Below are 14,680 nucleotides of genomic sequence, written 5' to 3' on the forward strand. Positions count from 1 at the left end.
TCAAGGGAGCTGTAGAGGCATGCTGGGTCCTGACCCACTGTCTGGTAGGCCAGGCTCTGCCTGTATCCATGACCTCACCTCTCCCTTTCTAGTCCCCAAGACTCTTTTGCACAACTAATAGGGATGCCACCAGAGACCACTAAAACCCCCAGGTTCCTCTTTAGTGTATCCTACCTCAGTCAGTGAGCTCTCTCCAGACTAGCTGGCAGGTCCTGGGTTCAGGTCAGGAATGGTCCTAACTTTTGGAAATGGGTGGAGCCCTCTGTTTCTAGACTCTGAGGTCAGAGGAACCGAGCAGGGCCTTTTATCGCTTTTGCACAGGTTCAGCTTCCACTGCGTCTACTGTGTGTGTTCGTGAGGTCTGCCACTGGTCCAGTTGGTATGATGAGAGCCATCCAGAGGCTGGCATGTTAGGCGGGGACTTTGAAACATTTGAGAACCTGAGGAGGAAAGGGTACCAGGTGTGTCAAACCCCCGTTGCCATTGAATGCCGAGCAGTGAAGTTCCCCAGCCTGGACTTAGAGAAGCTGGGTCAGAAGGTAAACTGTGACCTATCCTCTGGGTTGAGATGCTTCAACAATGAACAGAGCCCCCCACTGTGCCACAACTATGAGCTGAGGGTTCTGTGTTGTGATTATGTGCCCTGTGGCTCCTCTCTGACCTCGGGTGTGAGTACCACTCCCTCTCAGTCTGACACCAGTAAAAACCCCTCTCTGCCCACACTTACCACTCATACAGCATCCTCAAAATCACAGTCCTGGACCAGAGGTGGGAAAGAGACATCACTGGATAAAACTCACAGCTCAAGGCAAACAGTGACGTTTGCCTCAAAGAGCAGACCTACTTCATCTCCTACGTCATCTAGAAACTCAGCCAGCAGCCTCCCCTTGTCCAACCCTACCTGGACTACAACAGTGAAAGGGACCAATGAGAACACAGTGCTTAGCTCCCAGACAACAGCAGAATTCACTTCACACACCAGGTCCACTTCAAGCCCCAACACAGTCACACAGACAGTCAGCAGCCCTGAGACCTCCTCCACCACCTGCCAACCCAAATGTGAGTGGACAAAGTGGATTGATGTAGACTATCCTACTTCTAGCATTGATGGAGGAGACATAGAGACATATGACAATATCAGGGCCAATGGAGAAAAAGTCTGTGAGAAGCCTAAGGACATCAGGTGTATGGCCCAGAACTACCCCGAAGAGGCCTTAGACAACTTGCAACAGAAAGTGAAGTGTGATGTCAGCCTTGGTCTGGTGTGCTACAACCGGGACCAGGGAGGCATTTTCCCGATGTGCTACAACTACATGATCAAGGTGCTCTGTTGTAGTGTCATCCACTGCCAGGGACCTAGCACCACTGCAGAGTCGGCCCTGACGACGGGAACTGCCACTTTCACTACCCAGACCCTGTCCTCCAAGCCTCATCCCAACACTGATTCAGTTGAGACCTGGTCTCCCTCAGGGTCCACCACCCATATAGATGCTTCAGATTTGCCCACCCCTGGAACCCTGACTACAAGTGTGTCATCCCCACTCACCACCCCTCTCACAGTCACTTCAGTGAGCACTCAGCATCCCAAGAGTCTAGAATCCTCTGGCATCCCATCTGTGGTGACTATCAGGTCCACCTCTCAAGGGCAGTCCCTGCTTCCCAGCAGTCCCCACACTACCAACACGTTCTCAGCAACAACCTCAAGGACTTCCCTGTCTAGCCTGGCCACCATCTCTACCTCCCTGACCACTCCTGGACCCTCCAGAACTCCTCCTGGGAGCACTACCACAAACCCAGCCACAGCTGCCTCCATGACCAGAGCGGTTACTGAGACCCTGTCCTCAAGGCCACATACCGAGACCACCTCAGAGTTCCCTGGAGTTTCCTCAGCCAGCTCCACAGTAGGGCCCAGCACACAGACTGGGTCCACTTCAAGCCCCAGCACGGTCATACAGACAGTCAGCAGCCCTGAGACCTCCTCCACCACCTGCCAACCCAAATGTGAGTGGACAAAGTGGATTGATGTAGACTATCCTACCTCTAGCATTGATGGAGGAGACATAGAGACATATGACAATATCAGGGCCAATGGAGAAAAAGTCTGTGAGAAGCCTAAGGACATCAGGTGTATGGCCCAGAACTACCCTGGACAGGCCTTAGACAACTTGCAACAGAAAGTGAAGTGTGATGTCAGCCTTGGTCTGGTGTGCTACAACCGGGACCAGGGAGGCATTTTCCCGATGTGCTACAACTACATGATCAAGGTGCTCTGTTGTAGTGTCATCCACTGCCAGGGATCTTCCACCACTACAGAATCAGCCCCGACGATGGGAACTGCCACTACTGCCACTTCTGGGACATCCACACACACTTCCTGGCCTGTGTCCAGCATGCCTACCAGCGCCAGCACTACAGAGTCATTTTCTTCCCGTGAAAAAACCACAGTCCTTACCAGAGCTTCCTCTACAGCTACAGTGACATCCAGGGAGACTCAAACCTCATCCTTGCTAACCACTGGTCCATCCTCAGCCCTCACAACCACAGAGACCACTTCCACAGGCTGTAAATCTCAGTGCACCTGGACAGATTGGCTGGACAGTGACAAACCCCAACCTGGCCAGTTTGGAGGAGACATTGAGACCTACTATCATATTCAAAACAAGACAGGTATCGAGATATGCAAGAAACCTGTGGACATTGAGTGTGAGGCCATCCTCTTCCCCAACATGTCCTTCCAGCAACTGGGCCAGGAGGTGGTTTGTAATGTGGACTTCGGACTCATCTGTAGGAATAGCAAGCAGGTCGACAATGAAACTTGTTTCAACTACCATATCCGTGTCCTCTGCTGTGAGGAAGATATCAGCTGTATCAGCACAACTGGGTCACTGTCCACCACTTCCACACCAGCAACTGGATTTCCCAGCATAGTCCCCATGTCCACAAGCAAGTGGTCATCAGAGGAGCCAAAATCCTCAACTTCTTTCACAACTCAAAGGAGACCCTCTACCCCTAGGACAGAGAAGATTGTCCCCAACACCACGACTAGGACTACTGGGAGTTTCTCTGCCTCTAGTCTCTCTACACTTCCAGCCTCTCCCACCAGCCGTCTCCAAACCTCAAAAGAGCCACACTCGGGTAAGCCAAGTACAAGTTTGTGGACAGCCTCCTCCAATGTTCTGAGCACTGCCACGCTGACCACCTCTATTGGCAAACCGGTCTCTGGAACAAAAACCACATTGTGGAAAGACCTCCATTCTAGTACCTCAACCATGGCCACATCCACCCATCCCATTTCTACCACAATGACAACGAAGAACCCTCAAACACTGACCACCAATGACATTTCCAAAAGCAACTCTATGCTGCCTAGTAGGCCCCATATCACCACAACATCTTCAGCCCCAGCAACAAATAGGAGTCTGGCCACCATCTCTACCTCCCTGACCACTCCTGGACCCTCCAGAACTCCTCCTGGGAGCACTACCACAAACCCAGCCACAGCTGCCTCCATGACCAGAGCGGTTACTGAGACCCCGTCCTCAAGGCCACATACCGAGACCACCTCAGAGCTCCCTGGAGTTTCCTCAGCCAGCTCCACAGTAGGGCCCAGCACACAGACTGGGTCCACTTCAAGCCCCAGCACGGTCATACAGACAGTCAGCAGCCCTGAGACCTCCTCCACCACCTGCCAACCCAAATGTGAGTGGACAAAGTGGATTGATGTAGACTATCCTACCTCTAGCATTGATGGAGGAGACATAGAGACATATGACAATATCAGGGCCAATGGAGAAAAAGTCTGTGAGAAGCCTAAGGACATCAGGTGTATGGCCCAGAACTACCCTGGACAGGCCTTAGACAACTTGCAACAGAAAGTGAAGTGTGATGTCAGCCTTGGTCTGGTGTGCTACAACCGGGACCAGGGAGGCATTTTCCCGATGTGCTACAACTACATGATCAAGGTGCTCTGTTGTAGTGTCATCCACTGCCAGGGATCTTCCACCACTACAGAGTCGGCCCTGACGACGGGAACTGCCACCACGGCAGGGTCAGTCCCAGTGACGGGATCAGCAACTACTGCCACTCAGACCCTGAGTCCTAAGCCTCTTCCCAACACTAGTCTGACTGTGGCCAGTACCCACCCAGCCTCCACCACAGTAGGAACAAGCGTCTCAAAAGCTCTAACAGGCTCTAGCCACACAGCCACTCTTGTTACATCCCATGGCACAAGGCCCCCACATGTTTCAACTATCAAGGAAACCAGCAGCCCGGGAAGAGCCTCCTCAATCCATACAACACCCAAGACCTTGCCTGAGACATTACAGTCGACATCTGGCTTGACAACACAACAGATCTCGTCAACTGGAATCTGGACAAGTGTACATACGGGTACAGCTGGCACTGTCTCCCCAAAATCTCTGTCCACCACCCTAGAAACGACTACAGGCATAAAAGAGCCATCCACCAGTGTACCAATGACACATACCCTACCACCAACCGTGACTAATGCAACCACCTCCCAGGGCACAACACACTGCCAGCCCAAGTGTAAGTGGACTGAATGGTTTGATGTGGACTCACCGACATCGGGGGTAGTAAAAGGGGACATGGAGACCTATGAAAACATCAGGGCCTCTGGCAAGAAGATGTGCCAGGCACCAGAGAAAATTGAGTGTCGGGCAGAGAACTACCCTGCAGTGAGTATTGATAAGGTTGGTCAAGTAGTAAGCTGCAACCTGGAGACGGGGCTAGTCTGCAGAAATGAGGAGCAGACAGATGATTTTAAAATGTGCTTCAACTACAATATACGTGTGCTTTGCTGTGATGACTATAGCCACTGTCCTGAAACCCCTTACAGCACCATCAAGCCATCCCCGCTCTGGTCTACCCCTACGCCCCTGGTCCCTTTCACAACCTCAGTGTCCTCGAGCACGGAGTCCACCTTTCAGACTAAGCATCCCTCCAGCTCTTCCGTATCAAGCACCCAAGCCTCCACATGGACTATATCTCCTGACTCGGGCTGTGAACCTCGCTGCAAATGGACAGAGTGGTTTGACGCCGACTTCCCCAACCCTGGCCCCAGAGGCGGGGACTTTGAGGTCTACGCAGTGCTTCGTGAGGTTGGCTTTATCTTCTGTGATCAACCCAAGGACATCCAATGCCGTTCAGAGAAGGAGCCAGACAAGCCCCTGGAAGCTCTACAGCAGGTGGTCCTGTGTGATGTGCGATTCGGGCTGATATGCAAAAATATCAACCAATCGGGACCTTTGCAGTATTGTGACAACTACCACGTGCGCCTCCTCTGCTGTGACAACTATAGTCACTGTACCACGTCACCTCTGGCCACCACATCCACTGTCCCTTCTTCCTCTCGCCTGTCCTCTACCCACACTGCCCCAGCTTTGAATACCACGACTTCTTTCCCTGGGGTCTCTAGTTCCAGCGTGCCCCACTCCTCTTCCCTGGTATCTACTCACACCTCGGCAGTGTTGACCACCCTGACTTCAACTATAGCCACTGGTCCCATTGTGATCCCCTCCTCAACCTCAGGGACCCCTCACACCCCTGAAGTCTTCCCCAGCAGTCAGGCGACCTTCAGCGTGTCTACTGCTTCTTCCTCCTCGGTGTTCAGTACCTCCAGGCCTACTGTCATTTCCAGCCAAGCATCTTCCCCATCACCCTGTTTCTGCCGGGCATTTGGACAGCTGTTCGTACCTGGTGAGTAGAAAAGCCCATGTTCTCCCTACCCTATATCCCTTGTCAGTTTTTGGAGCTATGGGGTCTTTTGTGTATACAAGGTTCAGTCAATGCCCTTTGAACGAGATTCTCTTTCCCTCAGGTTACCCCCATACCCTATGTCTCTGCCCTGGCACTAGCCTGCCTCTTCGGCTGGGTGTTGCTATGTTTTCTTGTGCCCTTTCCCTCCCAGGGGATATCATCTACAATAAGACTGATGGAGCTGGCTGCCAATTCTATGCCATCTGCAACCAGCACTGTGATGTTGACCGCTTCCAGGGTGCCTGCCCCTCCTCTTCACCTCCAACGCCCTCTACCCCTGCGCCTTTGTCTCCCCTGCTTCCTGGCTGTGATAATATCACCCCTCCCCGGCAGGTGGGTTCCCCTTCTCTCCCCACCTCCCACTGATGTGGTGTGGGTTTGGGTTGTCAAGGGCAACTCCTTGTGGGTTGAGCCATGGCGACTGCACAGCAGCACCCCAGCCCTGTGGCCTGTCTCAGTGACCTGCCTTCCAGGAGGTCCTTTTGAGAGGGGTCTGGGGTCTTGATCAGTAGACACAAGCTGCATTCAGGGCTGTAGGAACCCAGGGCTGCAGGCAGGACAGGGCTTGAGTCTCCACGAAAGTTCCAGGTATAGGTGAACACTCTGTATGTCTTCTCCCTCAGGTGAATGAGTCTTGGACCCTGGAGAACTGCACGGTGGCCCAGTGCCAGGGCAACAACCAAATCATCCTCCTAGAGCCAGAGCCTGTGGACAACGTCACGTGTGTCAACAAGCACTTGCCCATCAAAGTGTGGGACCAGGAGCCTTGCCATTTCCACTATGAGTGTGAATGTGAGCACAGGGCAGGCCTGGGACAGCTCAGCGAGATGGGACAGCATTGGGACATTTGACATCAGTGTCTGTCAATGTCACACAGCACATGTAAATGCTGTACTAGCCTGCAGGCACTGTGCACAGGGAGGCTAAGAACATGGATGTGGCAGGGGCTGTAACCAGAGAGAGGCAGGGTAGAAAAGTCACAGTGTGAGTCCTTTCCTGCAGTACTGATGACAACTTCCATTACTGCGTGATAAATGACTCAAACTTGGGACTGCAAATCTTAGGGTCTCCCATCCCCAGACTAGAGTCAGATCAGATCAGGCCAGGCCACACTTCCTATGGGGGCTGAGAAGGATCCTCCCTGCCTTTACAAATTAAGGGCTACAGGGGTCCTCGGCTTGTGGCTTCATCGTTTCATTCTGCCTCCATGTCCCTATGGCCTTCAGCTCCATGCCTATCTCTCCTGTCGTTTATAAGTACACTGTCATTAGGTTCAAGGGACACCTAGGTAATTTGGAACTGTCCCATTTTAAGACCAACATCAGATTCACAGCAAATATGGTTTTGGAGACACCTATTTTACTGGTGTAGCAACTGTTCCCCTGAAGTAATAGTTCCTGGGATGGCACTGGGTAACAGGGTTGGGGAGTGAGTCTCCAACTGTAGTCTCCCATAGGCTTCTGCAGTGGATGGGGGCACTCCCACTACCTGACATTCGATGGCACCTCCTATACTTTTGTGGACAACTGTACCTCAGTGCTCATGAGAGAGATCCACCCTCGCCATGGCAACCTGAGCATCCTTGCCCACAGCTACTACTGTGGGGCCACCACAAATGTCACCTTCTGTCCCCGCGCCCTCAGTGTGTACTACAACTCCATGGAGATTGTCCTCACCACCACCACCACCAACAGTGGGAAGGAAGAGAGCCTGGTGAGTTTTGTGATAGGTAGGGCCTCCATACCGCATAGCAAACATGGGGTCTAGATATGGGGCGGCATAGGCAGGGATGAAAAGCCCTGAGGACTGAGAACATTCTCCCCTCTGCAGAAATGGCATGTAGGAGTTGGTCTAGGCAAAGAAATAACTCTTAGCTCTAGACTGGGGAGACATTAGAAAGGTTCCCGGTGTTTGGGAGGGAGAATGCCCGAAGAGTGTGCTGCCTACCTGGCCCTCTGATCATTGTTTCCCTCTGGACATCTCTAGATTATATGGGACCAGATGTGGATAAGGTCGGGCTTCAGTAAGAATGGCGTGACCGTATCTTTGAGTGGGGCCACCACAATGAGTGTCAACATTTCCACCATTGGCGCCAGCATCACCTTTGATGGAAACATCTTCCAGATATGGTTGCCCTATAGATACTTCAGCAACAACACTGAGGGCCAGTGTGGTGAGTAGGCAGGACCTGGCTCATTCTTCCATAAGTGGGGAAAGGATCAGGTCCATAGGAAATAACAGAAGCTGATGTGATCCCTGCTCTACTCACCAGGTACCTGCACAAACAGTCAGACAGACGACTGCCGCCGGCCTGATGGCACCATAGCTTCCGACTGCCAGGACATGGCCAAAGACTGGCTGGTGCCGGGGAACAACAACAGCGACTGCTTAGCTCAACCCAGCCCTTCCCCCAGCACCACTTCCCAGCCCCCAATGTCCAGCACACTGACCTCCACCACATGCCCCTCTGCGCCTCTCTGTGAGCTGATGTTGAGCCAGTGAGTCGGCCTTTGGGGTGGTGGGCCTGGGCAGTAGTTCCTTGGCCAGCCTCCCTGTTGAGCTCCCAGTCCTGACCCCTCACTATCATAGGGTCTTTGCCGAGTGCCACAAGTTCATCCCTCCAGACGCCTTCTTCAGAGCCTGTGTCAGTGACCACTGCAATGGCAATTTTAGTAAAACGCTCTGTCAGAGCCTGGAGGTCTACGCAGCGCTCTGCCGGATCCAGGGTGTATGTACCGACTGGCGCAATGCCACAGGAGGGCTGTGTGGTAAGTTGGAATCATTCGACTTAGGGCTCCACCCTCCTCGGTTCTTGAACCTGTTTGATGACGCTTTCTGTGCCCACAGACTTCTCCTGTCCACCCTCTAAGGAGTACAGGCCTTGTGGACCCATGTATCCAGCTTCCTGCAGCCCCAGGTGAGAGCTCGCTGAGTGAGAGAAATGTGGAGGTAGCAGCTGGCCTCCCAGGCATGTCTGAAGGGTTTCAACTGAGCATGTGGGTACCCTCCTCCCAGGACTCCCTGGGATGTTCACGATTGGCTCTTGGAAGTGCAACCTGATTTTTGACCTTACACTCTGCTGCTTCTCCTCACATTAGGACCCAGGAACTTTCAGATGGGACCCTGGCAGAGGGCTGCTTCTGCCCTGAGGGTCAGCTCCTCTTCAACTCACGCACGGACATCTGTGTGTCTGAGTGTCGTAAGTGTCTTTCATCTACCATGAGACAAACCCTGCCCCACCCCACCCTCCTTAGGGTCCATCCTCACCTGCCAGGCCGTGATCGTATTCTGCAAGACGAGTATGAGAGAAGATTCTGGTGAGGCCGTAAATTCCTGTCGATGTCAAAAGGCCTCCTGGAAGCCTGCCACCGTTCTGTCTAAACTGTGCTGCTTGGGGCTGGTCAGAGAACCTGCCTCCCTTTACCACATAAGGGCTAGAATTTCAACATCTAATCTTACTACTGCCCCAGGGACCTGACGCCCTCGGAATTGTCTAGGACCTTCTGCTCCATCTTGGCTTGGGTACAGATAGCCAGAGCTAAGAGCACAGTTCTCTCAGCTTGTGACCCCCTTTCTGCCTGGCCTTGAACCCCAGCATCTTCAGTAACAACTTTACTCGTTTCTTTCCAGCCTGCGTGGGACCAGATGGGTTACCCAAGCTTGTGAGTGCTGCTGCTGTCTGGTCTCTGCTTGAGCTAAAGAATAGCAGGAATGATGGAGGGAGGGAGGGCGGGAGGGGAGAAGGAGGGAGAGAGGGAGGGAGGCCAAGTCTTCATGGCCCAGGAAGCTGATGTGGGATCCTGGGCTTCCTTCTTGTTGCCACTCTGGGCAGCAGAGGACTAACCAGCCTAGGTAAACTATGACCGGGAGTTGAGTTCAGGTAGACAGACCCGGGACTTAAGGACCCCAGAGCCTTCAGAGATCCTCATGTGGTCTTTTTCAGCCTGGAGAACACTGGATCAGCAACTGCCAGGACTGTGTGTGTGACCTTGGCTCTGTGTCAGTACAATGTGAGCCGGTGAAGTGTGAGGGCCAGGACAAACCCCCACAGTGCACAGAAGCTGGCTTTGTGACTGTGACCTGGCCCAGCACTGACAATCCATGCTGCCCTGAGACACTGTGTGGTGAGCATCTCCTGGGGACATAGAAGAGTCACCCTCTAGCTTAGCTGCACTGGGCCATTCCAGGGGTGGGGGGTGATCTGAAGATGCTTCAGCTTTTTACCTAAAAATAAAACTGGCGACCTCTGGTCTGACCTAACAAAGCAGAAAATTGGCGAGGACCAAGGGGATCAGAAAGTGAGGGGATTTGTTGAAACCCAGAAAAGCCATGAAACACACTAGGTCCCAAGGGAAAAAATGACACTAGAGACCAGTGTTTCCAGAAATGAAGAAGGTGGGGGGTGTGTGGCTAAGTTGGCAGTGTCCTGACAGGGCTACCTCTCTACAGTTTGCAATTCAACCACTTGCCCGAGTCTGCCCAAATGTGAACCAGGGTACGAACTGCTCCAGACCCATGAGAACGGCAGCTGCTGTCCCATCTCCAGCTGTCGTAAGTAGGAATGGGGCAGAGGCATGAGGGAGGGGACACTGAGAGTGGTTACAATGGAGTCCAGGGATGCGGAGGAGCAAGGGTTTGTGCCCTGCTGACAGATGCATACTCAATCCCCTTTCCTTTCAGGACCTAAGCTGTGTACATACAATGACACCATCTATGGGGTAAGGGCTCAGCCCGGCAGGGTGGATAGCAGAGCTAGGTTGGGGTGGGTGGGAAGCCCATGTTCCCTTGTTTGTGGTCTTATCTCAACATTCTTGCCATGAAGGCGGATCTGAAGAGGGGGTCTGGACCCTTAAGACCTAGGACATAAAGCCGTTGTGTGTATGTGTGCATGCATGTGTGTAGAGAGAGCTGTGGAAAGAGGGGCTACCACATCTGTCACATCTGCATGCTCAGCTTTTGGGTCTCCCAGCTTACTGCTGTCCTGCCCATGGGTACCTGTGTTCGACCTGAAGAACCATCATATCTCAGGGGGAAAGTACCTGGGCCTTGTGGGCCCTGCCTGGATTCAGCTACACATCCTGATGTCCTGATGTGACATCCTGAAGTGCTCACCGGCATCTGCCTTGCCTTCTGTGTCACCCTTCTCTTCTGCTCTAGGTCGGTGCAACCTTCCTAGGGGGTCCCTGCCAGATATGCACCTGCCTCTCTGTGGACAACCAAGAACCTAGAGTAGAGTGTAGGGAGACCCACTGCACCACCTCTTGTCCCCAGGTGAGCCTACGGCCCAGAAAACTCCCTGAGGGGCTACCCATGGCAGTCTCTCATTGAGAGGCCTCCAGTTCACCATCGCTTTGAGGACTTGTTTTTTTTTTTTTTTTCCCAATGGGAAAAGTAGGGAAGAGGTAAGGACCGGAGGACAGGACCTGCAGCTGCTGAGCTGATTAGAAATGGATCTAGTGTGGTCCCAGTAGACAAGTGGTTCTCAACCTGTGTGTTGCAAACCTTCTGAGGGTCAAATGACCTTTCACTGGGGTCACATATCAGACATTCTGTATACCAGATATTTATATTACGATTCATAAGAGTAGCAAAAATTACAGTTATGAAATAGCAATGAAGTAATTTTATGGTTGTGGGTCACCACACCATGAGGAGTTGTACTCAAAGGCTGTAATATTAGGAAGGTTGAGAACCACTTCATTAGACATAGAGAAGCAGGGTGAGCTAAGCTGCAAGTCCTGGGAACACAGCAAAGACATGACCTTTCCACGGTTCCTGTTAAGGAGGCCCAGAGCCCCTAGTGTGTCCTCGAGAGGGTGGCTGGGATGATTGAGAGACCTGACCACCTCTCCTGTCCTCACAGGGCTTTGAGTACACACTGGTGCCAGACCAGTGCTGCGGGAAGTGTGTACAGAATGCCTGCCTCACACCAGAGGGCCAGGTGGTACAGGTAATAATAGGAGAGGGTAGAGGGAGGCCTTCCCTTGAGCGGGTCTCAGCCACAGGTAGATCGATGCCTGGACCTCTACTGTGTGATTTGCTTTTTAGCCCAATGAAACCTGGGTGAACAGCCCTGGGGACAACTGCACTACATACTATTGTAGTGCTGAGAATGGAGTTCACGTACTGACCCCAATCCCCACGTCTTGCCCTGATGTGTCCAACTGTACGGTATGTGCCTGGGACGCCCTGCCTTTGGGTGGCCCACCCTTATCACGCCCCTGGAAGGCTCTGCCCCAAAGAGTCTGGGTTTCTACGGCTTGTCCCCCTATCCCAACTCTGTCCCAGTCTTGCTCTGCTCTTGGCTCTGCAGGGAATCCTAAGGAAAACGGGCTGCTGTTACTCCTGTGAAAGAGAGGGTAAGTTGAAGACATCGCCTATCTAGTCCTCTGGCTCTATCCAGTTCCCTCTAAAAGCAATACAAGTCTCACCCAGGGTCCCAAGACGAGAGAAGGGGCGGGCCACCCATGAAAGGTCTCTCTCACGACTGTGACAAAACACGGGACAAAGTCATTTTGGGGAAGGAAGGATTTGTTTTTGTCTCCTGGTTGGAGTGTGAAGTCCCACCATGGTGGGGAGACATGGCGGTCAAAGTAGAAGGAGGTGGCAATGCGTCCGCAGCCAGAGAGCAGTAAGGGGGGAGATCAACGATGGTGGGCGGCTCACTTGTTCCTTTACATTCAGGCTGAGACCCCAGCCCGTGGAGGTCCTGCCCACATTCAGGGTGGGTCTTTTCTCACACATTAACTTAATCCAGAAAATCTCTCTGAGCTTTTCCCTTAGACGACTCTAGATCCTGTCAAATCGATAGTTAATGTTGACACCACGGAGGGTCAGCTTTACCAGTTCCAGGGGCTCTGAGTGAGGGTCTAGGGTCCTTGCACTGGCCTGTTTACTTGCAGACTCAAGTACCTGTCAAGTGCACGTCAACCCAACCGTCTTGAGGCACGAGGGCTGTGAGACAGAGGTCAACATCACCTTCTGCGAGGGTTCCTGCTCTGGAAAGTCCAAGTGAGTGGGTGTCCTACTTCCCCTGAGAGGTCAGCAGAACTAGGTGCTTGCTATCTGTCACCTTGGGTCTCACAGAGACTGTCCCCTGCTCAGGACCAGGAGGTCACACATAGCTCTCTGTGTAAAGCATATGGTTCACCTCCCACCCAAGCCAGGGGCAAACCTGGCTTAGCTGCACAAAATAAGGTTTTGGCTGGGGACTCATGGTCAGGAATCTGAATGTGTCTAGGGGGTCGGGCAGCATCTGTGAGCCCTAGATAGCCCCAGGCTGTGGTCAGCTGTGAAGAGGGAGTGTCCAGGAAGGTCGAGAGTCTGTGGTTAGATAGGGCAGGAGAAATGATCAGAGGCTCACTTTGGGGCTTAGGGTGGCTGTCCAGAGGGACATCTGAACAGGCTCGGCAGAATGGAAAGGGAACGGAATCACAGAAGGCTATGAAAGACAGAGTAGGATTTAAAGAGAGTCCAGGAGGGGTAAGGCTTTGTGTTTAAGAAAGTAGACATGGTGGACATCAGACAGCTGTCAGGAGCCCACAGAGGACCATGCATCATTCTACTGTTAAGAGGAACACCCTTCTGTGTCCACAGGTACTCCATGGAGGCCCGGGCCATAGAGCATCAGTGCAGCTGCTGTCAGGAGACCAAGGTCCATGATGTAGCTGCAACATTACAGTGTCCCGATGGTACAGTCATCCAGCACACCTATACCCACATCGACGAGTGCAAATGTGCCCCGGCCTGCAGCTCCCTGCCTATGACTTCCATGACTATTTCCTAGAGCCTCTTGCTGGAAGGCAATTGCATCCCCAACCCCTTATGTCCCTCCACCTGGAGCAGAATCTGCACAACTGACCATGAAAACCTTAGGCAGGTATGCTCCATGAGGCCCACAAGAACCCTCTGTGGCTCTCACTGCCTCTGCTCCTCCCCTCTGCCTGCCACTTGGTGAGACCAGCATCAAAGAGGGGGACAGGGCAATTAAGATTCACCTGAGGAGGGTGCCAGGCGAGGGTTTGGTCCTGAGGAGCCTGTTGGCTCCTTTGGTCTCATCCTCCGTGAGAGCCTGTGGCTGTAGGGCTCCCCACAGCAAGCCTGTGCGCCCTCTGTCACATAAAGTGAGCTCTGTGTCAGTCACCTCATGTTCACAAGGGCAGATGGAACTGTCCACGCAAGACCAGCTACCAGGGAGCTGTATCAGACAAGGTGGCTGCCTGCTGGAGGGGCTCTGGGGTCTGAGGTGGAAGAGGGGGTCTGAGCTCACTCATCCCTAAGCGGCAATAAACCCTGGCACCGTGTGTCTCCTCCTGGTCTTTCCCTGGGCACTCTGCGTGGCTCCCTGTTTGTGGTTCAAAGGTGCCAGGAACACAGCTAGAGCTATCAACAGAACACGAGGGACGAGAGGGTGTCTAAGAGGAATAAGAGAGAGGTACTTAGCCATTGGCTGGACGCGGAGAACATGGGCAGGGGCGAAGCAAGCCAGGGACCCACACACCAGCTTCGAAACCACTGAACCCCAGGGCAGCATCAGGACACCCTAGGTAGCCAGAGGAGCCTATGGGCTGAGGAGGTCATCTTAGCACCCACCAGTGTGTTGGCTGCAGTACGCAGGAACATGGAGAAGGGTGCTTTGCACTGCTCAAACGCCAAGAGGCTGTGTTTACAGTAGTGCTAGGACCCCAAGTCCTGTTCTGCCTCCTCAGGGGCACTATATTTAAGATAACTGACAATTATTGGATTACCATACAAGTAGCTATAGGTTGCTCCTTCCTTTCCCTCCCTCTGTTGAGAGTGGAGAGCGTCCCATAAGTTGGAAGGGAATCACAGAGTTGGAAATGTGGGGCTCAAAGGCTTGGGTTCCAGAGGTAGGAGTGGCAAGAAGGAAACATGACAAGGT

The 14,680-nt window shown here is 53.0% G+C and overlaps 1 protein-coding gene across 1 annotated transcript in view; it reads left to right on the top strand.

Moving 5' to 3' along the window:
* Positions 1-14,081, top strand: part of Muc5b (mucin 5B, oligomeric mucus/gel-forming) — a 31,991-nt gene extending 17,910 nt beyond the window's left edge. The window contains 19 exon segments of the mRNA NM_001427156.1: positions 322-5,718; positions 5,930-6,111; positions 6,402-6,570; positions 7,235-7,491; positions 7,765-7,951; positions 8,051-8,276; positions 8,368-8,546; positions 8,626-8,695; positions 8,877-8,977; positions 9,409-9,440; positions 9,722-9,902; positions 10,228-10,329; positions 10,459-10,496; positions 10,936-11,049; positions 11,642-11,728; positions 11,827-11,949; positions 12,092-12,137; positions 12,681-12,789; positions 13,375-14,081. Of these exon segments, the coding sequence (NP_001414085.1) occupies positions 322-5,718; positions 5,930-6,111; positions 6,402-6,570; positions 7,235-7,491; positions 7,765-7,951; positions 8,051-8,276; positions 8,368-8,546; positions 8,626-8,695; positions 8,877-8,977; positions 9,409-9,440; positions 9,722-9,902; positions 10,228-10,329; positions 10,459-10,496; positions 10,936-11,049; positions 11,642-11,728; positions 11,827-11,949; positions 12,092-12,137; positions 12,681-12,789; positions 13,375-13,564 (7,790 nt within the window). The 3' untranslated portion in view covers positions 13,565-14,081.
* Positions 14,082-14,680: the final 599 nt, after the last annotated feature.

This window comes from Rattus norvegicus, chromosome 1 (assembly GCF_021556685.1).
Source record: "Rattus norvegicus strain SHRSP/BbbUtx chromosome 1, alternate assembly SHRSP_T2T, whole genome shotgun sequence".
NCBI lineage: Eukaryota > Metazoa > Chordata > Mammalia > Rodentia > Muridae > Rattus > Rattus norvegicus.